This window comes from Cetorhinus maximus, chromosome 8 (assembly GCF_964194155.1).
Source record: "Cetorhinus maximus chromosome 8, sCetMax3.hap1.1, whole genome shotgun sequence".
NCBI classification, from domain to species: domain Eukaryota; kingdom Metazoa; phylum Chordata; class Chondrichthyes; order Lamniformes; family Cetorhinidae; genus Cetorhinus; species Cetorhinus maximus.
Window position 1 is genome coordinate 7117655 of NC_135886.1, and position 25771 is coordinate 7143425.

The 25771-nt window shown below is 45.3% G+C and overlaps 1 protein-coding gene across 1 annotated transcript in view; it reads right to left on the reverse strand.

Annotated features, from left to right (window-relative positions):
- Nucleotides 1–4895: 4895 nt before the first annotated feature.
- The window catches only part of pik3c2b (phosphatidylinositol-4-phosphate 3-kinase, catalytic subunit type 2 beta), a 164918-nt gene continuing 144042 nt past the window's right edge, over nt 4896–25771 (reverse strand). Inside the window, exons 28-33 of the mRNA XM_078546393.1 lie at nt 25510–25634; nt 24915–25026; nt 18595–18676; nt 10109–10215; nt 9401–9526; nt 4896–8050 (exon numbers count right to left, since the gene is read on the reverse strand). Of these exons, the coding sequence (XP_078402519.1) occupies nt 7856–8050; nt 9401–9526; nt 10109–10215; nt 18595–18676; nt 24915–25026; nt 25510–25634 (747 nt within the window). The 3' untranslated portion in view covers nt 4896–7855. The remainder of the gene's footprint in view (nt 8051–9400; nt 9527–10108; nt 10216–18594; nt 18677–24914; nt 25027–25509; nt 25635–25771) is intronic.

The following is a 25771-nucleotide window of genomic DNA, read 5'->3' on the forward strand; positions in this document are numbered from 1 at the left end:
AGAGTCTTAAGGGTTAAGTTTGGACTTAACATTGAGTTCAACAACTTCAGATCATGAACTCTCTCCTCCATCCCCACCCCCTTTCCGATCCCCCCTTTTCCAATAATTTATATATTTTTTATATACTTTTTAATATTTTTTTCCCCACCTATTTCTATTATTTTTAAATGTATTTCCATTCATTGTTTTATCTCCACTTTTTAGCCCATTTTGATCCCTTCCCCCACCCCACCCCCACTAGGGCCATCTGTCACTTGCTCATCCTGCTTTCTACCTTTAATGTCACCATTAGCACATTCCATAGCTAATATCACCACCGTCAACACCCCTTTGTCTATGACATCCTTGGAAATCTCTTCTTTGCTTCCACCTATCACTGGCCCTCTATCCAGCTCTACCTGTCCCACCCCCCTCCCCCCCCCCACCCCCCCCCCCCCCCCCCACCCCTCTCCTCAACCAGCTTATATTTCATCTCATTTCTATTTTTCCTTAGTTCTGATGAAGAGTCATACGGACTCGAAACGTTAACTGTGTTCCTCTCCGCTGATGCCGTCAGGCCTGCTGAGTTTTTCCAGCTATTTTTGTTTTAGTCTCAAGGGTACAGGCAGACACCATGTGCTCTAACACCAGGGACTCCTCAATATAAGGCCTTGGAGGAGATGCAGGCAGCAGACCGAGCCCCTCTCCTCACCGTGTTGGGCTGTATCCAACCAGAACCTGTTGATGTAGGACGGAGCTCAATGTGAAGGCAGCTCACCACCACCTTCTCAAGGGCAACTAGGGATGGGCAATAAATGCTGACCTAGCTAGCAACCCCCCCCCCCAATACGGGCAATAAATGCTGCCCCAACTACCGAAGCCCACATCCCGTGAATGAATAAAAATAAGTGTTCACCTTGGCCAGGCCCCACAAATGGTTGCATTTAAGTTTTAAACAATTAAGACAGGATTTCCATTTCAAATCACAAAAGATTGCTTAAAGGTGATGTCATGTTGGAAGGCAGAAAGACACTGCACAAGACTTCAAAGTCCACTGCCATTCTGATGTTCTGTAGAAGTCTTTCTATGCCATTCTATAATCACTCCTTATCGGAACACATAGGTGATGTTTCTAATTATAACATATCATCAGTTTTCACAGGGCAACTTAACTTGGGTTGGGCAGGTTGACAGTCACAAGATACTTACAGATGTGGAAAGCCATTTGGCCAATATGAATAAACTACCCCTTATATAATTGTATCATAAATGAGTCCAAAGTTTTCATCTTCACCACTCAACATGAAGAAGTTGCTGAAATCATTCCTAATGTTATATTTTACTAGTTTAAACTTGTGTCTCCTTGTCTTTCCCCCACATTGTTTAATTAATAGTAGTACTCAGAATTAACTTTTGCAGATTAGTTACTATTTTATGTACCTCACCTCTCAGTTACATCCTCTCAGGTTGAAAAGTCCAAGGGGGCTATTTTAGCCAAAGGCTGAAAACAGGTGCTGTGCTAATAAGGCATATCTGCTGGAATGATTGGATTTAGCACATAATTTTGGTCCTATTTGCCGATTACCAGAATTTAAATTTTCATTGAAGTGCTAAATAAAACTAATCTGCAGGTAAAGCACTGAAAGGCACATTAGACAGAATAATCATGGAACAGTATATGTGGTCTCCTTGCACCCACTTACACTGAAGATGTGGTGTGCTCTGGCTGGCATACACCAGGATGTTGCAATAGGGCTTAGGTATGTGGGACAGGTTCTCAATGCAGCAGCGGAGGTCCTGGTGGAGGAGGTTCAGAAGAGGATAGATGCCACCTTGCACTCCTGCCCCTCCCTCCCTCCCACAACAGCTGGAGCTGCTCTGCCTGACCTCAAGTCCTCCTCCCATATTCCTTTCGCAGACCCAGGGAGACATTAGCAAAATGCCGGTGGGTGACCAAGCACTCCCTTTCTCCTGGTGTCCAATGAGAAGTAGCACAACTCTTACACACTGTTTGGGTGAAGTCATCAGAGAATATTTGGAATGAATATTGCTCGCGTATTGGTGAAGACTTGACAAAGTGTCCCGGTGTGTTTCAGAGTTCCTCTTTACAGGTCCTGCTTCAAATCAATGTGAAATGGCCAGTGTCCTTTTAAATAGTGCTCAAAATCCGCATCAAAGTATTTACTCCCAATCGACTGGTCGCTGTTAGGAGAGGGTGATTGAACAAACACCAGCCACCAAAATGTCCCGCAGCTTCTCTAATGAGCACTAGCAGGTATTTTAAGTGAAGATCAGCCCCTTACTGAGCCTCCAGGCAGCTGTCCCTAATGAAGGCTTCAGCTCCTGTAACAAGATGGCATCTGGCATTAAAACATGGGGCTAACTGGTGTTGCAGGGCAGGACCCCATCTTTAGCACTTCAGCACGCTGCAGAAAATTGTCTCTACCACCCACTCTTTTCTTGTAACTCATACCTGACACTAGAGGTTAGCTCTTTGATTCTTCTCCATGTTACTCCCAAGTGCTTCAATATCTCACCTGCTTTCAATCATTAATGCTTAAGGCATTATCTGACCAGAGCACTGTATAGTTTGATCAAGACCTTCTCTGACTTGTATTTTACAGTTTTGGTTGTTATGTAGAGAATTAATCTGCTTCTTTGGTCTTCTACACTGTTGCAATAAAACTTATATAAGCTCAAACGAACAGCATCTTATGAGGCACTTTGCAATTCTCTGGATTTAATTTTGATGTTAATAAGTTCTTATAGCTTCCAGTTTCTCAGTCAGGAATACAGCATTTCTGGGGTTTGGGGTGAGGAGAGAATCAGGTTGTGGTGGGGATCCACTCAGGAACATTGTGCTGATGGATGCTCTTTCTCATTGGTGTAAAATTATTTTTCTCTTCACTCAAGTTCCTGGGCCACTGGAGCCTGCTCAGCTTTGCTAATCTTTCAAGTTTCCAGTCCTGTTTACCTGTGCCTTACTTAAGGTTATTCACACATTCCCAGTGTCTTGTGTATGTCTTTTATTGCTCTCATTAAACCTCTTATTGTCCAACGAGACTTACACAAATCTAGGTTGACATCCCTGTGCAGTATCAAGGCAGCTTTTTAAAATTCTTTCATGGGATGTGGGTGTCACTGGCAAGGCCAGTATTTGCTGCCCATCCCTAATTGCCCTTGAGCCGTGTGGCTTGATAGGCAAGGGCAGTTAATAGTCAACATGTTGCTGTGGGTCTGGTGGAGTCACATGTAGGCCAGGTCAATTATTATTAAGCCAGACCAGGTGGACGGCAGATTTCCTCCCCTAAAGGGCATTAGTGAACCAGACCTAACTTAGTGAGACTGTCCCCCTTTCTTTCGGCAGGAGCAATTGTGGTCATATTCCTCTTTATTTTACTTGTAATTGGCTTGCTAATTCATTTAGGTCATCTCAATTCCCCTTTGCCTGAAATGTTGACAAACATCCTCCTCCAATCCATTTATTTCAGCTCTTCCTTCACCTCTTTGAAGTTGGGCCTTTTAAAGATAAAAGCGTGACCTCATCCTTTAGTATAATTGGGTCCCAAGTCATATTAGCCTTGATCAATTGGTGGCCAGTGTTCCACATTGGTGCTACGCCTTCCATTTCCTTTACACTATTTGGGCTGTCTTACCAACTCAAAATGAGCACTGCCTCTCCTAACTTTCTGAACGCACTGAATCATGAACCTATCACGCATTACATTTCCAAACTGACTCTGAACCTCTTGAGTTTTCCCTGTTTATACTGGTCCCCATTAACATTCCTCTTCTTACACGTCCTTATCCCTTCAAAAAGCAAACTGTCCTCATTGGTGTCCTGACCTGATGATTTGTAGCTAACCCCTAGTGTTAGCTTTGATTAATTTGCATCAGAGATTTCCAACAAGAGTAGTTTACTCCTCCCAACCGTTTCAGCCTCATTTATCTCCCACTTCTCCCTAACAAGCAAGGGAACACCACCTCTTTTCTGTATTTTATATCCCTGAATATTAATCGATGTCTTAAGGGGTTAATCACATTTATGATATTCCTACCACATCATAGTTCTCAGCTATCTTAAATTCTGCCATTTTCCTACTGATTGTTGTCACATGCATACATAAGCATCCTAAATGTAGAGTTGCCCTATTTCATGTCTCATGTCATGTTTCTGTCATTTTCGCCGACAGAAGTACCGTTATTGTTCTGCATCTCAATTTAACCAACAAAATTATTTCTTTAAAGCCAAAATGCCCTGGTAATTTCAAGGTGTCTTTCCTCAGACATAGATCATGCAAGCAATAGGTTACTCGCACTATGTCAGTTCACTCTTCACCCTTGTGCTTGCTGACTTACATTGCTTTAGGCCCTGCAATGCCTCAATTTTAGAATTCTCCTCCCTGTTTAAAGTCCCATCTTAGTCTCTCTCATCTCTGTTACCTTTTCCAATCTCTGAGAGCTCAGCTTTCGTCCGACTCTGGAGCTCTCCATGATCATCCTTCATTTTATTCACTCCACCATTGGTGGAAGCCGTTTCGAACATAGGCTCTGGAATTGCTTCTCAAATCTCCCGCTCTGTGTCCTCTTTTAAGACGTTCCTTAAAATCTACCTCTTTGGCCAAGTGGCTGGTCATTTGTCTTAACTTCTTATGGCTCGGTGTCAAATTTTGTTTGATAATCACATATTTTACCTTAAAAGGTGCTATATAAATACAAGCTTTTTTGTTAAGGGCATTCAGATAAATGCATGTTTTTGTTGTTATACAGATTTTTTTGGGTCAATTTGGGTGGATCCTGTGAGACCTTGCCCCGCACTGTCCTTAAATACAGAATATTCCAGTGTGTAATCTAGTGAAAGAGAGGTAAATGTTTCTTAAACAGGATAGATGGAAAGAAAACCAAGACACCATAAGCAATTTTTAAAACTTATTATTAAATATACAACAACAGCCTTGTGTATCAATCAAAAAAAGTAAATTACTTACAGGCAACAAAGATTTGCAAACAAATCTTACAAAATTACTTCCACCAGGGTTAATTAAAAAGGACATCTCAGTAGGAGACTGTGGTGCTTTTCCTTATGTACAAAGGTAAACTGAAACAAAGCATGAGAATTTCACAAAGCTTCTTTCGTAGCTGTGTAGCAAAAAAGGTAGTGGGAGGTAAGGTGGAATGTGAGGAGAGCAGCTGGTTCAAATATCCTTAACAGAAACAAAGCCAAGCTCCACATCTAGGAATGTCCTGCATGTAATGAAAGGGGTATATCAAGAGTCTCAGCTTAGTTCAATTGGGAATTAAATCCCCAGTGAAGGATCAGGCAAACAAGTGTCACCTCGTCTCTATAATCGAAGACTCATGTATTGTGTCTAATAGTGAATCTAGCTCACTCACAGTACATTCTACAATACAGAAAGGGGAGGGGGGGACCAGGTATGGCACTGCCACATGCTACAGCAGTGTTCTTATCAATGAAACATTAGGTAATTTACATAACCTTTACCATCAATGTGAAATGAAGTGAGAGAAGTTAGCTGCTTTAAGGAGAAAGTTCATGTGTTGTTGACACTTAGGGATCTGGTAAACTCTTTCCTAATACTAAAGAAGGGAGAAGTGATAGCATCGCGTTTTAAATAAAACTAAACATAACAAATGGTGCTAAAAAAGATCAGGTCACAGAGTTCACCCTGCATACACCCGTAGCATCTGGTTCAGCAGTTGCTTTCCCCACTGTTACACACTAGATATTGTGTACACAAAGGGAACACAGTCTGGAACTCTCTCCCTCAAAAATGTTGTTGAGGATGGTTGCCAAAAGAAAATTTCGAACCGAAATGGATAGATTTTTGTGGGTACAAGTATGAAGGGTTATGGAACTAGCTGGGTACAAGGAGTTAAGGTACAGATCAACCATAATCTATCCGAATGGTAGGACACGCTTGAGGAGTTGAATGCCCCCCTCCCCAATTCCTTGGCCATTTTTAGGTTTGCCACATGCTATTTCTGCCTCCAACGAGATGGAAGTACCTCTTTAAGGTAGTGGCCCCTGTACAACACAGAGGTAGAGGAGGAAAGTACAAGACACAAGGAACAGTGTTATTTCTGTCAGTGGACTTCTACTTTAGGAAAGGAAGACTTTCCAGATCATTACTTTAAACCAGGATCCCCAAAGTCTTACAGACTTCAACACTGTGTGGATCTTAGTCGCATGCTGCAATCAAGACTACACTTAGTTTCCCAGGTTTTAATCTAGTGCGGAAATCCAGTGGCAAGGGCAATAATGTCAACATAAATGAATGTTCATTTCATTTTGTAATGAGCAAGTCTATTCTGATTGATTAATCATGACAGTGACCTGATACAACCTCATCAAAAGACCCATTACTGATCAGACAGAAAGACTGCATTGGATGGATGTTCATGTCTTCCAATTCTTGACCCATGTAAGTCATACAAATCTGGTCAGTAAGTGTTGGCAGTCATGCACAAGAAGTAGTGGTGAGTGTTGGCAGGCTTTTTGACCATGGAAATAGCAGTCAAAACTGATTTCTCCTTCTCCTTCTACATTTATCTTTGAATAAGAGTCATTGACCAGAAATCAACAAGAACTTTAGCTAAAACACTGCTCCCTCTTCATCCCTAGCCCAGGGCTGCTAAGGCCAATTATATTGCTTCAGTTGCTACCCTGGCTGAAACCAACTAACTCAACATATATTGAACTCAACATGTATTGAATTTAGGATCTTCTTGGTCTTTATGGTGCCTTAGCTTTTTGACTACCTGACTGAAATCAGATAACTTTGCATCAACCTTTTAACGCAAGCAGCACTCCCTGCAGCACAACTGAACAAGCTCACACAACTAATCTGATGGTTTTGTTAAGATAACCACTGTTTCTGGATTAACAAGATTAGTTCTGTCCAAGCACAATCTTGCCTGATTAAAGTTGTTCTTTCCTCCTCCACCCTCCAATCGAGAAAAGAGATACAATGGGGTAAAAATGCATCCTGTGTGATAATAAATGGGTTGCCCGTTATACAGCCCATTCAACAGTCTGTTCCACTGGTTTCAAGGGAACTAAATATCAGGCAGTCGGTGTGATTCCACCCATTTAGTGCATACTGCTCAAGGCCAATTACTACCCCAATAGGTTTTGCATGGCAGGGTGCTATTAAGATGGATTGAGGCCTGAGAGGCTGAATGGTCTACCCCTGCTCATAGGTTGCTAGATGTGCCATAACACAAGGTGAGCAATTTGACCTCTCAGTGCTTCTCTTACATTATGTGGCTTCATTCACATCCCAAAGCCATCAAAATACGAGCTACACACTTCCCAGCTGGGGACACGAGAGACACTTGAGGCAGTGAGAATACGTGAATAAGCTGATTGTGGTCTGAACGTTGACAATCTCCTCTCTGTTGTGTTACAGTCCTGGACTTTGATCAATTCCTGGAGGGTTTCTCCTTCCTCTTGTTTGTGTTTAGTGCAAAAAAATTGGGGTCAGTCCTTCATTATGACATGGTCGCCCATAGCACAGTTTAAAAGCATATAAACAGTTCAAATATTTACCTTCATTTTCATAGTGTAATAATACACAACTTGGGAGCAAACAGTTTGCATCTCTTGACGCATGCAATATCATGCCCAGTAATCCTCGAGTTTGAGGGCTGTGTCTCTTTAACACATTCCAAAATGAAGAGGCTCAAAAACAATGTTTGAATATCTTAACCTCCTCATCAAGTCAGTTCACAAATAAAAACAAAACAAAGGAAATACAACCGATTATTCCTTGTTATTTGTTCTCCCCCCTGCCCCCTCCAAACCCGCACCTCAGTTGAGGTCCAACAGCGAGCCTTTAGTGACATCACTAAGTACTTAGAACAAAGTGCCTTGCGGGGTCGTTGATCCCAGGTGATACCAGCCAACAATTTTCTGGTTTAGGTTGAAGTCCTTGAGCTTAATGTACACCTCCCCGAGCATTATGTTTTCCCGGAATGCTTCCTCACTCAGCACACGCAAGTGGATAACCCGCTGCTGCACATCGCCTTTGGGAATACCATCATATACCAACTGGAAAACAAATGGGAATTTTTTCAACGTTCATATCGTAACTCACAAAATATGGTAAGTTTATTTTTCTGCAAGATATATTCTTCACATTTTCCCCTTTCTTCATCTCTCTGTGTCACATTGGCCACTACACCATCTCACACCAAACCCCCTATCCCCCAATGAGGTCACTGCACCAATGGGTTTGAATAACTTCCTCAGATGATGCTCTTTCTCAGAGGGCACACTTGACCTTCATTTCATGCTTTTCCAATAACAACGAGGCTGAGGCAAGAATCAATTGAAGTGTGGCATTAATCTGCATCTGACCCATCTGGATTTCTGATGCCCCATCCCATCAAGGACAACATTCCTCTTCAAATTAACCAGCCTACATGAATGTCCATCACTAGAACAAACGTCTAGAAATAAGGATCGAGTTGTCTAATGCCATTAATCTTTCAGATCTAGACTCTGTTTTCGATGGAGAACAAAAATGAGGCAACAGGTGATAACTTGGTCAGTAGAGAGCGCAGTTTTTTTAAACAGTTATTTTATTTTTCTTTATGCATTCACAGGATGAGGGCATCACTGGCAAGGCCAACATTTGTTGCCCATCCTAAATTGCCCTTGAACTTAGTGGCTTCTTAGGCCATCTCTGAGGGCAGTTAACAGACAACCAACATCACTGTGTGTCTAGAGTATTGTGTAGGCCAGACCAGGTAAGGATGGCAGACTTCCTTCACTAAAGGACATTAGATGGATTTTTATGGCAGTTTCATGGTCACCATCACTGAGACTAGCTTTATCTTTCAGGTTTAGTAATTGAATTTAAATTCCACTAGCTGCCATGGTGGGATTTGAACCCAAAGCATTAGCCTTGGTCTCTGGATTACCAGTCCAGTGACATTACCACTACACCAACATCATCACTGCAAGGTTCTTTGAAAAGATGGTAACAACCAAAGATTGTAGAACAGAGACACATCACACTGTGGTGAGGCCTGCTAAAGACCTATATTACACATACCATCAGTAGCCTGGCAATTTTACTCTAGTTTTTTTAGAAACAAGGGATTCATTGCTTCACCCTTAATACAAATTCAATTAATCATCACAAAATAAGAAAAACAATACTCAGAAGAATGAACAAAATAAAATTGGCATCTTATTCAGTGGATTGTGCCATGGAACTTGGAAATACTCTAAAATCTAGACACCTCTCAATCTTGTTTCAAGTGAGAGGGTGTTTTACTTATGTGATTCTAGAATTCTTGTACAAACTAGCCCTTCAGCATCCTGGAAAGAGCTTCATCCCAGAAACCCAAACCCCAATCACAAGTGGTATTGGAATATCCATAACAAATATACCATTTCATTATACGTTGGGTTACAAGTCTTTCGAGCCACTTTAGTCTTTCGCTTGCTGGTTTTCTGAGGGTCCGGCAGTAAGTAGATTTTGACATAAGGATCTGGATCAGTCCCATCCTGCAAAACCTGAAGGGAGATGATGCAATTGGCTTCAGTGCAGTCAGATCAGATTTTTTTTTAACTGAGATGCAGAGATTTCTAATACAATTTGACAAATACCAATCCCAACCAGTATGGACTCCACTCTAAAGCAAATATAGCAGCGTAACCCACAAAGATCCTTCAACTGGAGGAATGGAATTAGTATTAGATTCCCAAGGGGAATCTTTATGTTGTTCTACATGTATCCCAGACAACAATGTGCAAGTCTTAAAGTGAAAGATTAGCTTTGTAATGAGTGCTATACTGTACAAAGAATTTTAAAATGTCTTGGAACTGGCTTGTCCTGATTCAATTCACATGAGGTGGCTGGAGAACACTGATGCACAGTCAATTCATTGGTGGAAAATGAAATCTAGATCAGATACATCAGATCTTCAGCAACTCAGAATGACTACAAATAATTACCAACGAAGAGAATCCAAACAGATAGCAGAACATCAAACTCTGAGTAGATCAACTGATCCTCATGTTTTTTTTTAGGTTTTTAAACTTATCTATTTTTATTCATTTATCCGCCCAATAATTTGTACCCACTGGGACACTTACCAGGCCTCGTATGTGCATCACCATAATAAAAAGCTTGTCATTCTTGTACGAGATGGACAGCTTCACCTCTCCGCCAACCTTCCCCATTGGTGGTGTTGGAGGGACGTCTTTGGAGTGATGGAAAAGAATAGAAGGATGAGAGTATGAATATGGAATGAACCATCCTCAAACATGCAGTGACCAGGAACCTCCAATGGCTCTTCAACTCCCAATATGAAAGGAGCTTTTTAAAGCTGATGAGACTCCATCCATTTCCTGTCCTTTGTTAACCCAATCATATGTAGCAGGCTTAGGGACATCACAATAGGGATTGGTATGGAAATTGTCCAAGGGTTATGGATTACCTATGGGATCAGTGCAGCTAGAAATAGCATAAATGGAGTAGAATCATAACTAAAGGGTGGGAAGAAAATAATGGAGGCATATGGAAGGAGTAAATTGAGCTCAGCTGGCTCAGCTGAAACTAATGATTCCTCGAAAACAGCGGTTCCTATATAATCTTGGTAATGGTCATGAGGGTGTCTAACACCCAATGCTCAATAAATGAAAGAGCAAGTTCGAGGAGCCATATGGTCTACTTCTGCTCCCCCTCGTTATAAGCATTATTAACTGTGTTTGGGCTCATTAGCACGGGCACTGGACTGCAATCTTTGTTTATCTACAGAAACAAAAACATATTCTTATCACCTATAAGCACGCACCAATAGAACAATGTCTCATCAGCGAGCAATATTCTTTCAAGGAGGCAACCCGCCTCCACCACCCTCCCAGGCAGTGCATTCCAGACCGTCACCACCCTCTGGGTAAAAAAGATTTTCCTCACATCCCCCCTAAATCTCCTGCCCCTCACCTTGAACTTGTGCCCCCTCGTGACTGACCCTTCAACTAAGGGGAACAGCTGCTCCTTATCCACCCTGTCCATGCCCCTCATAATCTTGTACATCTCCATCAGGTCGCCCCTCAGTCTTCTCTGCTCCAACGAAAACAACCCAAGTCTATCCAACCTCTCTTCATAACTTAAATGTTTTATCCCAGGCAACATCCTGGTGAATCTCCTCTGCACCCCCTCCAGTGCAATCACATCCTTCCTATAATGTGGCGACCAGAACTGCACACAATACTCCAGCTGTGGCCTCACCAAGGTTCTATACAACTCCAACATGACCTCCCTACTTTTGTAATCTATGCCTTGATTGATAGAGGCAAGTGTCCCATGTGCCTTTTTCACCACCCCACTAACATGCCCCTCCGCCTTCAGAGATCTACATGCCAAGGTCCTTTTGTTCCTCAGAACTTCCTAGTGTCATGCCGTTCATTGAATACTTCCTTGTCAAATTACTCCTTCCAAAGTGTATCACCTCACACTTTTCAGGGTTAAATTCCATCTGCCACTTATCTGCCCATTTGACCATCCCGTCTATATCTTCCTGTAGCCCAAGACACTCAACCTCTCTGTTAACCACCCAGCCAATCTTTGTGCCATTCGCAAACTTACTAATCCTACCTCCCACATAGTCATCTATGTCATTTATATAAATGACGAATAATAGGGGACCTAGCACAGATCCCACACGCCACTGGACACTGGCTAAAGCAGCCTTCTGTCATCACCCTCTGTCTCCTACAACTAAGCCAATTTTGAATCCACCTTATCAAATTACCCTGTATCCCATGTGCATTTGCCTTCTTTATAAGTCTCCTATATGGGACCTTGTCAAAAGCTTTGCTGAAATCCATACAAACTACATCAACTGCACTACCCTCATCTACACACCTGGTCACCTCCTCAAAAAATTCAATCAAATTTGTTAGGCATGACCTCCCTCTGACAAAGCCATGCTGACTATCCCTGATCAAACCTTGCCTCTCCAAGTGGAGATAGATTCTCTCCTTCAGAATTTTATCCAATAGTTTCCCTACCCACTGACGTGAGACTCACTGGCCTGTAGTTCCCTGGCTTATCTCTACAGCCCTTCTTAAATAGCGGAACCACATCAGCTGTTCTCCAGTCCTCTGGCACCTTCCCGTGGCCAGAGAGGAATTAAAAATTCGGGTCTGAGCCCCTGCGATCTCCTCCCTTGCCTCCCTCTGTAGCCTGGGACACAAATCATCCGGACCTGGAGATTTGTCCACTTTTAAGCCTGCCAACACCTTCAATACCTTGTCCTCTGGCTCCACCCATAGATTGCCCGCTTGGTCCCTTATGGGCCCTATTCTTTCCCTGGTTATCCTCTTCCCATTTATATACTTATAGAATATCTTGGGATTTTCCCTACTTTTACCAGCCAGAGCTTTCTCATATCCCCTCTTTGCTCTCCTAATTGTTTTCTTAAGCTCCATCCTGCACTGTCTGTACTCCACTAATGCCTCTGCTGATTTGCTTCCCTTGTACCTGCTAAAAGCCTCTCTTTTCCTTCTCATCGTAACCTGAATATCTCTGGTCATCCATGGTTCTCTGGGCTTGTTACTCCTTCCTATCACCCTAGAGGGAACATGTTGAGCCTGTGCCCTCCCATTTCCTTTTTGAATGCCCCCCCACTGCTCCTCTGTAGATTTCCCCACAAGTAGCTGTTCCCAGTCTACCTTGGCCAGATCCTGCCTTATTTTACTAAAATCCACTCTCCTCCAGTCCAAAACATTTTTTTGCAACTTGTCTATTTCTTTGTCCATAACAAGCTTAAATTGTACCACGTTGTGGTTGCTATCACTAAAATGCTCCCCCACCACCACCTCAGCCACCTGTCCGGCTTCATTCCCCAGAATTAGGTCCAGCACTGCGCCGTCCCTTGTTGGACCCTCTACATATTGACCTAAAAAGTTCCCCTGTACACATTTCAAGAAATCCACTTCATCCAAGCCCTTAACACTATGTCTATCCCAATTAATGTTGGGAAAGTTGAAATCACCTCATATAATTACCCTATTGTTATTGTTTTTACACACCTCTGCGAATTGTGCACATATTTGTTCCTCAATTTCCCGCTATCTGGGGTCTATAATGAACACCTAACAATGTGGCTGCCCCTTTTTTATACCTAAGCTCTACCCACAAAGCTTCATTCGATGCCCCCTCCTTACTGCAGTAACTGGCCCCTTAACTAATAACGCAACGCCTCCTCCTCTGTTACCCCCTCCCGTCTCACCTGAAGATTCTATATCCTGGAATTTTGAGCTGCCAATCCTGCCCCTCCCCCAACCATGTCTCTGAGATGGCTACTATATCACAATTCCACGTGTCAATCCTCACCCTTAACTCACCCGTTTTACCTGTAATACTCCTGGCATCCCTGATTTTAATCGCTCCACCATTGGTGGCCATACCTTCAGCTGCCTGGGCCCTAAGCTCCACCATGTTCCAATTTCCAGTGTAGAAAATTGGGGCAGAATTTTCCCATTGTCGTGCGGGGCGGGACCCACATATCCACATGTAAAATGATGCGTGGTGACGTCGGGCGAGCGTCCCGACGTCACCATCGCAATATTTCGCTGGGCGGGTGCGCGATGATGTCTGACGCGTACCCGCCATTAATTAACGGGCCACTTAAGGCCCTCAAGTGTTCAATCGACGCCGATTTTTCGGCGCCCGTGCAATCTTCAGGTCGGCGCACAGGCAGGCGGGTAGGACACATTTGTATTAACCTCATCCACGGGCAGGATAAGGGGGGTCACTGGGGTCATGAATGTGCACAGTTAAGTATTTATTTTTGAAAGTTTTTCAAACTTGCCTGTGTAATCTGCAGTACTTCAAAATGCATAGCAGCTGCTCTTTCTGGATTCTTAACATTCAGGTCAGCACTCTGCAGTGAGGAATCTTTTCTGGGCCTGCAAGTTTCGGGAAGCCTTCCCTTAGCCTGGGAATGGGAGCTGAACTGTCCACTAGAGGCAGCTCCTCTGAGGAGGAAGGGAAGGCTAGAAGGGGGAGGAGGCCAGGAGTGCACAGCCTCCAGGGGAGCCACCTTTGGGAGGACAGGCGCAGGCACAAGGGGCACAGGGCCAACATGAAGTCCAAGGTGGAAGGGGCCGCAGAAGACCGTAGTATCCTGCTGCCAGGGTATACAGGCAGCGAAGCAGCTACCTCAATATTTCTGAGGTGCAGTGCCAAAGGAGGCTCCGTCTCTCAATGGAGACAGTCAACTATATCTGTCAGATGATTGGGTCTGAGATTGCTCCTAACTGTGTGGGTTGACACCCCATGCCGGTGGCTCTATAGGTCACAGCTGCCCTCAACTTCTATGCCTCTGGCTCTTTCCAGGATTGGTGGGTGATCTTTGCGGTGTCTCCCAATCAGCTGTCCACACTTATGTCAAGCAGGTTACAGACGCTCTGTTCAGATGGGCATTGACCTTCATCCACTTCCGTTGGGACCAGGCAAGACAGACACAGCGAGTCAGAGGCTTCGCGGCCATTGCTGGCTTCCCCCATGTCCAGGGTACAATAGACTGTACACATGTGGCCATCAAGGCGCCAGCAGGTGAGCCCGGTGCCTTCATCAACAGGAAGGACTTCCACTCCATGAACGTGCAGATAGTGTGTGATCACAGGATGCTGATTCTACAAGTCTATGCAAGGTACCCAGGCAGCTCCCACGATGCCTACATCTTTAGACACTCCCAGGTGCCGAGGCTCTTCAGTGCTCCAGCTTGGCTGGATGGATGGCTGCTGGGTGTCAAGGGCTATCCCCTCAGAAGGTGGCTCATGATGCTTCTCCGCCATCCAAGAACAGAAGCTGAGCAGCGGTACAATAGGAGCCACAGCACCACAAGGGCTGTGGTGGAGAGAGCCATCAGTCTTCTTAAGATGCGCCTCCGTTGCCTGGACCACTCGGGGGCGCACTCCAGTACCCCCCAGATCATGTCTTGGTGATAGTGGTTGCATGCTGCGCTCTCCACAATCTTGCGCTGGAAAGGGGGGATGCAGTGGACGATGAAGACGTCGATGCAGTGGCTGCGGCTGCACATGATGAGTCCAGCAGTGATTCCGAGGATGAGCATGCACAGGGGAATGCTGAGGTGGTAGACACTGACCCGGGCATATGCCAGGGAGGCAGAGACACCTGGGAGGCTCTAATCCAACGAACCTTCAACTAGCACACCACATATGGACCTCCAGGCAAGCCTGGGCTGTCGGCTCGATACTCGACACCTAAGTGCAAAATGTGCCAGGCCAGCAACAGTAACTAAGGGCCTTGTTAATAAACCTGAATGTCCAACAAAGCACTCATTACAGTTTTGGAAACCATACACAAGCAGGAGAAAAGAGGCACCCTCAGCCATGGTGACATATCTAAATTTAATGTGTCAACAAAAGCAACTTATTACAAAAAAGACAATAGTGTTACAATCAAATAAAATCATAAGGGCCTCATCTTGGACTAACACAAAAGCACCAGTGAAAAACCCGTGGTGTGCCTCAGATGCCTTTTAAGCTTTGGTTTCCGGGTGCTATGTCTTGGTGTTGCCCCATCGCTCAGAGTGGCATCTGAGCCAGCCTGCTGACTCTGCTGTCCTGTTGGCCTTGGCGGTCATCCTCTGGTCCATGAAGCCTATGCTGGCCCCACCTGGGAGGGAGCTGCCAGTTCCAGAGCTGGCATCTCCCCAGTCGTTGCAGCCTCACCGGATGCTATGGTCACTGGGAGAGGGGTGGAGGAGCTGCCGCCCTCATCCGGAGCGCCCTGAGAGGAGCCTGCAGAGATGACAGCTGCTGCGCCGACGTGAGGTTGCTTCAGACCTCCCTGCTCACCGTGGATTGATGGGCACCGAGCTGGGAAACTTGATGCCCACACCATCTCCCACACTGACACTGACCATCTGAGGTCAATGCCGATGTAAAGGCTTGCTGGTCTGAGCGCATCCCCAGGAAGCCCTGGCGGGTCTCCTGGAATAGGCTCTCCACAAGAGTTGCCACTCTCTCCATGGAGGACGCGTGGCGCTCGGACATGTGGCTCATTGCTTCGGCAAGTGTCCTCGTCGACTCCTCTACCACGGAGACCAAGCCAAGCATAGCCTTATGTATCTCCCCCAGATGCTCCCACACACCCGGCCGCATTTCCTGCACCAGCTGCGTCGTGGACGACTCCAGAGGCTCATCATCAGGCACCGACTGAGCATGTGCCTGGTCCCCTGCAATCCTCTGACTGCTGGTGCCAGGGGCACTCTCTGTCTCTGCCAGCTCCTCCAGCGACTGTGAAGTGCCCTCACTGCTGTGCCCCGGGACACCTGCCATTGCGCTAATCCCCGCCGAGGTGCTAGCATCTGTGCTGGTGCCTGCCTCGCAGAAATGGTGTAACGCTGGTGAGACTTCAGGCCCCTCAGGTGAGAGGGGGCATCTGCTGCTCCTCCTCCCGGCCCTGCTTCAATGATGCTGAAAGGAAGAACAAAGACAGTGGATCACTTAGCATGGAGACAATGACGAAGTCCATCCCTGTCCCCTGGATCATTATGCCTTCATCCCTCCATAGCCAATGGTCAAGCCATATTGCAAAATTAACTAATTTAACATTCAGCACTGCTGTGGCTGTTGGGAGGACAATGCTGACCTCACTGTTGGGCGTAAATACCTGGCCGTGGCACCCCAGCCTCACCGACACCAGTGGGTGCATGGCGCCTCTCCAGATCCAGGGCCCACTGTTCAAAGCAGCTTAGGATTGCGAGCTGCTCCCGGCCGTTGCCAGTCCTCACACACCCGGCTGCGTTATGAGCATTCTTCTCCTGAAAATGAGAGAAGAGCATTGAGTAGTGAAAATTGCACATGGACTCTGTTCACACTCGGCCCACCCCAACCAGAGTGGGACATATCACAGCTCCAGTGCCTCCTCACCCCGCTGCTGCCAGGCACTCACACAAAGATGCTAGGCCTGCTCCCCCACCCCTCTTTGGCCACATTAGGCACCGCACGGTATATCCTTCCATAGCAAGGAGGCGTAAGGCATGTGCAGTGCAGAGTGCAGCAGATGGTTCGTTGCCACGCCACCTTGAAGCTCCCCTCATCTCACTGCCCTGACTAGGACATGACCTGGAGTTCTAACACAGCGCCTAGGCGCAGCTCCTCCAGGCTGCCCCAAACCAGTTATGTGGGACTCAGTGTAACACATGCTGCAGGGGCAAAATACATCTCCTCATCACCCTCTCAGGCTGACCTCAGCATGGGTAATATCTGCTGACCACCCAGCTAAGGACAAATGCCGTCAATGATTCAATGCTGTTGTTGGGGGAGGGGGGGCAGCAAGGGGGGAGGGGGCTAAGCCGACCTGCTGGGTGAAATGCCCAATGCCAACATGGTACTCACCCTGCCAGAGCGCATCAAATCGTTGAAGCGCTTGTGACACTGGATCCAGGTGCGCTGCTCCTCACCGGGGGAGCTCACCACCTCCTCCCAGGCACGTTTCGTCATGTGGGGGAGCCTCCTCCTCCCATCCTGGGGGACCAGCACCTCCGGCCGTGCTGCCACCTCCCCAAGGAGGGCAGCAAGGCAGTCATCGGAAACACAAGGGGCACACTGCCCCCCCCCCCCCCCCCCCCCCACCCCCCATCCCAGCCTCCAGCCTGGCCTGTCCTACTGGCCTACCCTCCAGCCTGGCCTGTCCCGCTGGCCTACCCTCCAGCCTGGCCTGTCCCGCTGGCCTACCCTCCAGCCTGGCCTGTCCCGCTGGCCTACCCTCCAGCCTGGCCTGCTCATCAGAAGCCCTCAGCCGTGGCCTTGCACTTGCCATTGTGAGCAGCCTAGAAAAGACTGCCAGGCCTTCTTTTAAACAGACTGCCGGGTCGCCATTGGACCCGGTGGTCTGTGCGCACCCGCCGCCGCCCGCTCATTCCCGCTGTCCTCGGGAGCCGGGAAATACGCCAGGCGGGCCTTAATTGGCCCACCCGCATAAAATGGCGGCACGGACCCAATTGGGTCCGCACCCGCCCGCTCCACACCCCCGCCCCCCTGCCTTGAAGACAATATACTGACAGGTCAATGTACTACTCCATCTTTCAGAAGGAAGCTCATTGTTGGACATACACTTGTAGCTCATGAGAAGGAAGAAGACCTGGGAAAATGTAGAAATGATGAGAGCTATCACATTAAAATTGATTGGGGATTTCTAGACTTTGGTGTGATTGATATGACTAAAGAACGAAATTAATATATCTGGAATGGAGAATTGACATTCTGATTGTATCACTCAGGTCTCTGGAGAAGATATCACTCTGATGCAGGCCTGACAGTAGCTCTGTCAATCTGTCCTTCCTTTCTGCAGGGAACTGCCTCTCTACATTCAGGATGTACATTCTGGCAGGTTAGAAACGTAATGCACCGGGATAAGGGACACAAACTCTTATCCATGTTCTGTAAGGCACTGCTTTAGAGAGTCAGCTTGCTACGCCACACTGTAACTGACCTCTGTAGCTTTGCTTGACTATATGTTAGAGAGGAAAATTAGAAGCTCGAGGAGTCACATAATGAACTGTACAAATACATTCCTGAGATAGGAAACAGAAACACACCTGTTGGCTTTGGCACTGTGTTTCCAGCTCCGGACTTGTCATCCTTTGGAAGTGGGTGGAAGAATGTGTAGACCAGATCACACTGGGAACATAAAAGAACAATGATTAATGTCATTGTAGTCATGTGCAATTAATGGGTCCAAGAGCATCTTTCCTGACTTGTGAGGACTGAAATTGGATGGATGGGGAGGAGAAGATAAGTGGGTTGAGAATCTGCATCTCCATCCCCATCATAATTTCATTGTCCCAATTCTTAAAACATTCATCTTCTGCTATTCCCTGCTCCTACCCATGTTTTTCTCTGTCTGCCCTGATCTTACCACCCTTCCAGGGGACTGAATTCTAGATTTCCTCTATTCTGTGATTTTTCTCCTGAATGGCCCAGTTTTAATGCAATGGGAACCTGTGACAAGTTAGCTGATAACCCACAGGAAATAGCCCACGTGGTTTCATACTGTGCTGAATAATGGGAGGTATTGGAAGATTACTATGATACAGTTAGTCATCTCCAATTCATACTTGCACTATCATTCAGCAACTGGGAATGAAACAGTTCTTTGTGGCCATTAGTTACTGTTCAAGTAAATAATGAAGTACTGTAACAATTTTTTTTCCCCCCAAAGAACTTTATCTGTATAAGGCTTTAGTAAAATGTTGTATCTCTTTTCAGAAAAGCTTCTGCCACCCATCACCCATCATGATTCTGACTCCTATTGCAGTGAATCAAATGGGCCTAAAAGTTATGATTCCCCCTTTTCCAGTAGGATTACAGCACAGGACATTACAATACCCAACAAATTTTTTTTTACAGTTGCACCATTTCCTGAAACAATTTCAATGGCAGTGCAAACTGTTCTCAGCCCCGCACCCAGGGCGTTTACTTACCCTTGGTTTGCTTACCAGCAGCAGCTGAGTCAGGCTGAGTGAACAAACAGAGATAAGAAAAGTTGCATCAGTCTGAACGTAGTACAGCATGTATTGTATGCAGCAGGATTTGTGTGTTGAGAGCTGTGTATGTTTGTTCATGCCGGCTTGTTCTCCTCAGTGGAAAAAGTGGAGATTTAATAGAGGTGTTCAAAGTTATGGTAGGACTTGACATAGTGGATAGGGAGAAGCTATTGCCGTGGGTGGAAAGGTCGATGACCTGAGAACAAAGATTTAAGGTGATTGGTAAATGAATTGAGGTGGGCGAGATGAAAATTGTTTTTACATGGAAAGTTGGAAAGCTCTGTCTGAAAGAGTTGTTGAAGATTCAATTGTGGCTTTCAAAAAGGAATTGCATATGTATACTTGAGTAAGAAAAAAACTGGAGGGCATAGGGGTGTGGGACTAATTGGATAGCTCCTATACAGAGCTGGCACAGGGATGATGGGTCGAATGTCCTCCTGTGAGGTATCATTATATGATTCTATGTTTTGAAAGTAGGCCCTTCATACAACTCGTACCTTCCACTGAAAGCTTGTTCCTGTGAAATGAAAAACGATTAAATCTGCACGTTTGACATGACCTTGAAACAGTCTAATATCAATGTGTCCAAGGCAGTGTTGCCAATACGTCTAGTTAGTGTACTTAGCTGATGCCTAATGGGGTTGTTTACATAACTGTGATGAGTAGTTGTTAAGAGGGAGCTATGTTTAACCTGGCCAGTCCTTTTAAAGTCACTGCTTGTGTAAACCCTGCAGTGAAATAGTCTGAATAAGTCACATGCAAAGAATTGTCCCCGGCCGAGTGTTGCAGACTGGCACATTCCAAGGTCCAGGACTATGTGCTGAGGGACGCACTAAAGCTTGGGGCAGCAGCCGCAATGGGGAAAGGTCACTGTCTAAGACTTTTCTGCCATAGTGCACCGAGGGTCTGGGAATTGTTTAGAGCCTCTTGGGCTGTACAGCTGACAATGAATGTATGAATTGAATACTAATTGTATCATAATTGTAGTGAAGCACCTCAGAATGCAACATGATGTATGTTGATAACTGCAATACCACTGCACTGTCTGACTGTCTGTAATGACCATATTGAAATGACTGTAATATTCATTGATTGTACTGATGCACCTCGTGATCCATGTGTAAAAGTTGAATCTGATTGTACTTTTTGTGATGGCGATTTAGAAATGTTTTGTAATGTTCTTCCAGATATTTTATGAATAAAGTATATTTTTCAAAGAATAAGTCACATACTTCAAGCTAATGTCGAAGGAAGATGCTATAGATGGGTCATGTCATTGAACTCATTTTAACATCAAAAGTGCCTTTTTTAATATACTTCTGACACTCTGAATGATGTCTTAAGTTTGATCGATGCATACAAGATATCCAAGCAGTTCCCCTGTGGCATCGCTCACAATAAGTTGGATGCTGTACAGTTTTAAGGTCAGCATTGCTAAGACATACAATGAACAATATCTTATACTGCTAAAGTGGAACTGCTCCAATATCTAGGTGCTGTTAAGTAACAAAAGCTTAGATCAGCCAGAACTCTTATTGTCATGTGGGGGAATTTTGAGGATTGGGAAATCGGGTAGAATTCCCACCCCCGCCTTTGTGGGGGGGTTGTGCAAGGGTGGACGTGGACAGGCGCAGACCCAATCGGCGCCCCCGACTGGGTCCGCGGTGCCATTTTACATGGGCGGGCCTCAGCGTGATGTGCACCCAGAATCGCTGTGCGCTCCCTGTGTGGGTGGCGGGCGGGGGGGGGGGGGGGTGGGGGGGGTGTTCGGGGGGGGTGGGGGGGGTGGGGGGGTGTTCCCTGAGTTGGGAGTGTGCTTTTTCTCGCATGTGCGCGAAAGAGTGCAGAAATCTCCCTGAGGCAGCTCCGTGTCACAGGGAAGTGCAGTTGTGAAGTTGGGGAAAAAAAGAATAAAGAAAATTATTCAGACACGTCCCCTCATGTGAAACTGTCACATGAGCTGGGACATGTGCACTAATTTCAATGAAAATTGAGAAAATTTAAAATCATTCATGAAGCCTCTTCCCGCCCGTGGATGAGGTTCCATGAAAAATGCGAAGGCCGCCTGGGCTCTTCGCCTGCCCCCCACCCCCATCCACCCCCCACCACCAACCTTAAGGTTGGACGGGCAGCTCTGCTAATTATTTTAATTGTTAGTTAAATGGCCTTAATAGGCCTTAGACAGCTTGGCACCGACTGGTCTGCGCGCCCGCCCAGCTGAAAATCTAAATGACGCGCGGTGACGTCAGGACACATGCCCGATGTCGCCCCGCGTCATTTTATGCCACGGCGAGTGGGCCCCGCCGAAGATTCTCCCCTTAGTTTCAGCCCGTCATTGAGCAGCACTCAGCATTCTAAGAGTATTTTGCATTTATGATGCCTTGAGTGTGACATGTTATTTTAAATATTAATCTAATGTAAAAAGTAAAAATAAATCTATAACCATGTACATCATACATTTTTGTTTGGGCTTGTCACCATTTTTGTCTGGGCTTGTCACCATTTTTGTCATGCCTCTAGATGGCACACTGACAGCATTTCCTATTAAGGTGAGCAGCAATTCGCTGTCAGATGGAGCCTGCAGTTGCACGTCTACCACAAGATGGAGTATCAGAAGCTCCAGTTCCCCCAAAACCAAAGCACATACAACCTTCACAGTCCTTGCAGTCTTGAGGCTAGAAAGAACAACTCCCCCCACCACTACCCTCAGCCTTCATGGTACAATTGGATAGCTATCAATTATTTTATTCTTTCTACTTTCCTAATAAAGATTTTCTTTACTCTGATGACGAGGTCCTTTCATTTTTTTCCCCACGGGCTTTAAAAGTAAATTTGACACGTCCAGTGTGGTTCCGATGGAATGCTGCATTGTCGGAGGTGCTGTCTTTTGGATGAAATATTAAACATAGGCCCTGTCTGCCCTCTCAGGTGGACGCAAAAAAATCCCATGACACTATTTTTGTCGAAGGGTGGGGGAATTATCCCTGGTGTTCTGGTCAGTATTTATCCCTCAACCAACGTCACAAACAGACTAGCTGGCTGTTTGCAGGAGTTTGCGCTGTGAAAATTGACTGCTGTTTTCCTGAATTACAACAGTGATTATGCTTCAAAAGTACTTCATTGGCTGTAATTGGTTTTGGGACATGCTAAGATCATGAAAGGCAAGTCTTTCTTTCCTCATCCCTTCTTTCCCCTTTCTCAGTACGTGATATTGGGTCTCTGTACACTAGCTACCACACTAAATTGTTTTTCTTTTAGTCGATTAGTGGTACAGAACTTGAGTATTGCTGAAAAAAAAAGACATGTTGAAGCTTTTCATCTTGCACTCATCAGGACTGCACAAGAATGCCAATACAAGGGGAAAACAACTATTTATATTGTATGTGAAGAGAAGGCTTGTTGGTTGGCAAGTAGACTCTGATTGGTAGAGGCACTGCCATGGAGAATGCACCAGTGATGATGACTGACAGTTAACTGCCAAACACTGTTTGAACTTTAAACCAGGCAGCTTGACCCTGATTGGTCAAGGCATTGCCCTGAGGAATGAGTCAGTGAATGGCTGTCACTTATTTTGTTTAGCTGAAACAGGCGCAATGCGTGTACATGTTCTTTCTGTCTGCAAAGAACAGGGCCCTGTGTATTAATATACGTAGCTTCCAGTACACGCAAATGCGCCACACTGTGAACCCGACTGACAATCTTAAATTGGGTGTCAGCATAATTCTTAGCACACATAGGATTTTTTAGCAAATGTTGTCCAATCGCGGAATCACATCTAAAGTTGGACACTGTGTTCTGAGTTTTGCAAGCACGGGTACGGTTTGTACCTTGCCTGTTGTGAACAGCGGCTGGGACATGCAGTTTGATACAATCTGGCAGTCTCTGGGACACAGGGTCTACATACCTAGCATCACACTGGCACTGTAATTCATATACACATTACTCATTTGTGTGATCGGCAGAACGTCTCTTTGCCCTGACGGCAGCATCCTGTTAGTGGCAAATACCATTTGTGTTGCTGCTGCAGAGTAGCAGTGTGAAACAGCTAGCTTCACCTGTTGCTTAAATTTTTGAGATACCTCAAACAATGCTTGACAATCAACTGTTAGTCACCATCGCTGGTGCATTCTCCATGGCAACGCTTCTACCAGAGCACACTTGCGTTCTCTTCCCACAGCATTCTCTTCCACATACAGTATAAATTGTTTCCCCCTTCCATGGGTATTCTTGTGAAGTCCCGATGTGTGCAAGATGAAAAGCTTTGACACGTGTCTGTTTTTCTTTTCTCCCTTTTAATGAAGAATTTTTCTAGTGTTTTCCCCTCCCCCACCCGCCCCTGCACCTCCCCCACCCAAACATCTCTATCATTGCGGAGAGGATCAGAGTAAACAGAAGCACAAGGTCAAGGGAAGCCTCAGCTCAATTATATTAGTAACATAAGAATTGAAACATATGGACCTTCTGACATGGAAATAAAGATGAGTAAGTTGAGTCAGAAGATTTTTGTTAAGTGACTTGGGCGATGTTATTTGAAGGATCGATGTGGAATGACACAGTAGATACTAAGCAATTCAATTTCCTTACAACAAATTAGAAAAATAAGAAGTATCCACAAGGCCTGAAACAATTCTGATTACACAATTACTGGCTCTCTTTGAGCTGTTTTATTTAGAATTTTGTTACGGGGGGGGGGGGGGGATATCTTTGTCATATAGTAAGCCTTTCTTTGGTTACACCCAGCTAATTTTATTAGATCATCATTCTCTGCTGACACATACATTCCCATTGTTAATTAAGTCCTCATTTTTTTTTAATGGGCCATTATCAAATGATGCAATGTCATTTTAAAAAGTCCTCTCCTTGTCCCCTGCATACCTTTCCTCTCTCCTCCTTCCAGGTTTGCTCTCATCAGTTAATTTTCTTGTGTCAGTGTATTTAGCAGTGGATAACCCATTTCTCTGATTTTTAGCCCCGCTCTGGCAGCCTCCAAAAACCTCGAATTCTTTCTCCCACACCTCGGGATTATCTCCAGTCTCCTATCCTTGTCTAACTCCCCCATCTCCCCTCCCATGGAACCCCGAACCCTCCTCAAACCTGCCCACTGCTCTCTATCTCTGCTTTACCTTCCTCCTCGTCCCTTCCCCATCTAGGCCCATACTCTCCCTTCCCTATCTAGCCTCTTTAAACCTCCAAAGTCACAGTCCTCCCCCCGGTTTTGGTCCAATTACTGCTCCCCGCAACCCGTGCCACCCGCCGATTTCACTTGGCCTGATCCCTCATGTGAGATCCACAGGTGATTGACTGGTGTTACGTATGATATTTATATTAATGCATGGTTTCTGCCATCTGCTGGTCGGAAGAGAGAATCTCACCTCAGCCACCTCAGGAGGAGAGTGGATTAAATGCCAGATATAACCATCCAGCTCCTCCTTGCGTCTGTCAGCCATTGCTTCACCTCGGCCAAGCACAAACCTGTTTGGGAAGCTGTGGGCAGAAATCACTCTGGTGAGTCAGCTTCTCGGATTCACATCCAAAAAAGGTGTTTACCCTTTTTCAAGGAAAATGCTCTATGCATGAAATTTCCAAACTTACATTTGCTTATGAAATATAAAACTTTGCTTTTTTTTTAAAACAGATGCTGTAAATTTCTAACGTTTTCTGCTCATTAAACTTTACTCAGTCCGGTATTTGATAAGATAACAGTTACTGCACTCCAAAAACTGCATTTTGTGAAGCGCTTTGAGACAGTTTAATGGGGTGTTGTGCATCTGCAGATATTATTATTTACTTCAAACCTTTAGTTTCTGTACAAGTATATCAGAATTTTTTTACCAAATTAATTTTTTTAACTCCAATACTTAATTTCTACCTTTTCCATTTCCCAGAGAATGTTTTAGGACAGAAATGTGCACCAGTGAATGATAGACATTTAACACAACATTCCCAAGACCCCTTGTAGCTTCCTACCTTGGCAATTTGGATGAAGGGAAAAGGAAGCGGAGTTTATTGTGGAGCTCATTAAACTCCTCAAAGGTCCTCAGTATGAACACAGCATCGTGTTGTCCCTCCCGCTCGACTTTCACAACATAAGCCTGTGGATTACGGAATACAAGCACTGTTAAGATGTGAGCTTTTCTTCCAACACTTTGAAACTTGTGCCTGTGGCATAAAGGCAGCCTCTAAAAGGAGATTCGAGACTCAAGTCTCCGATGGATCGAACTGGCATCCT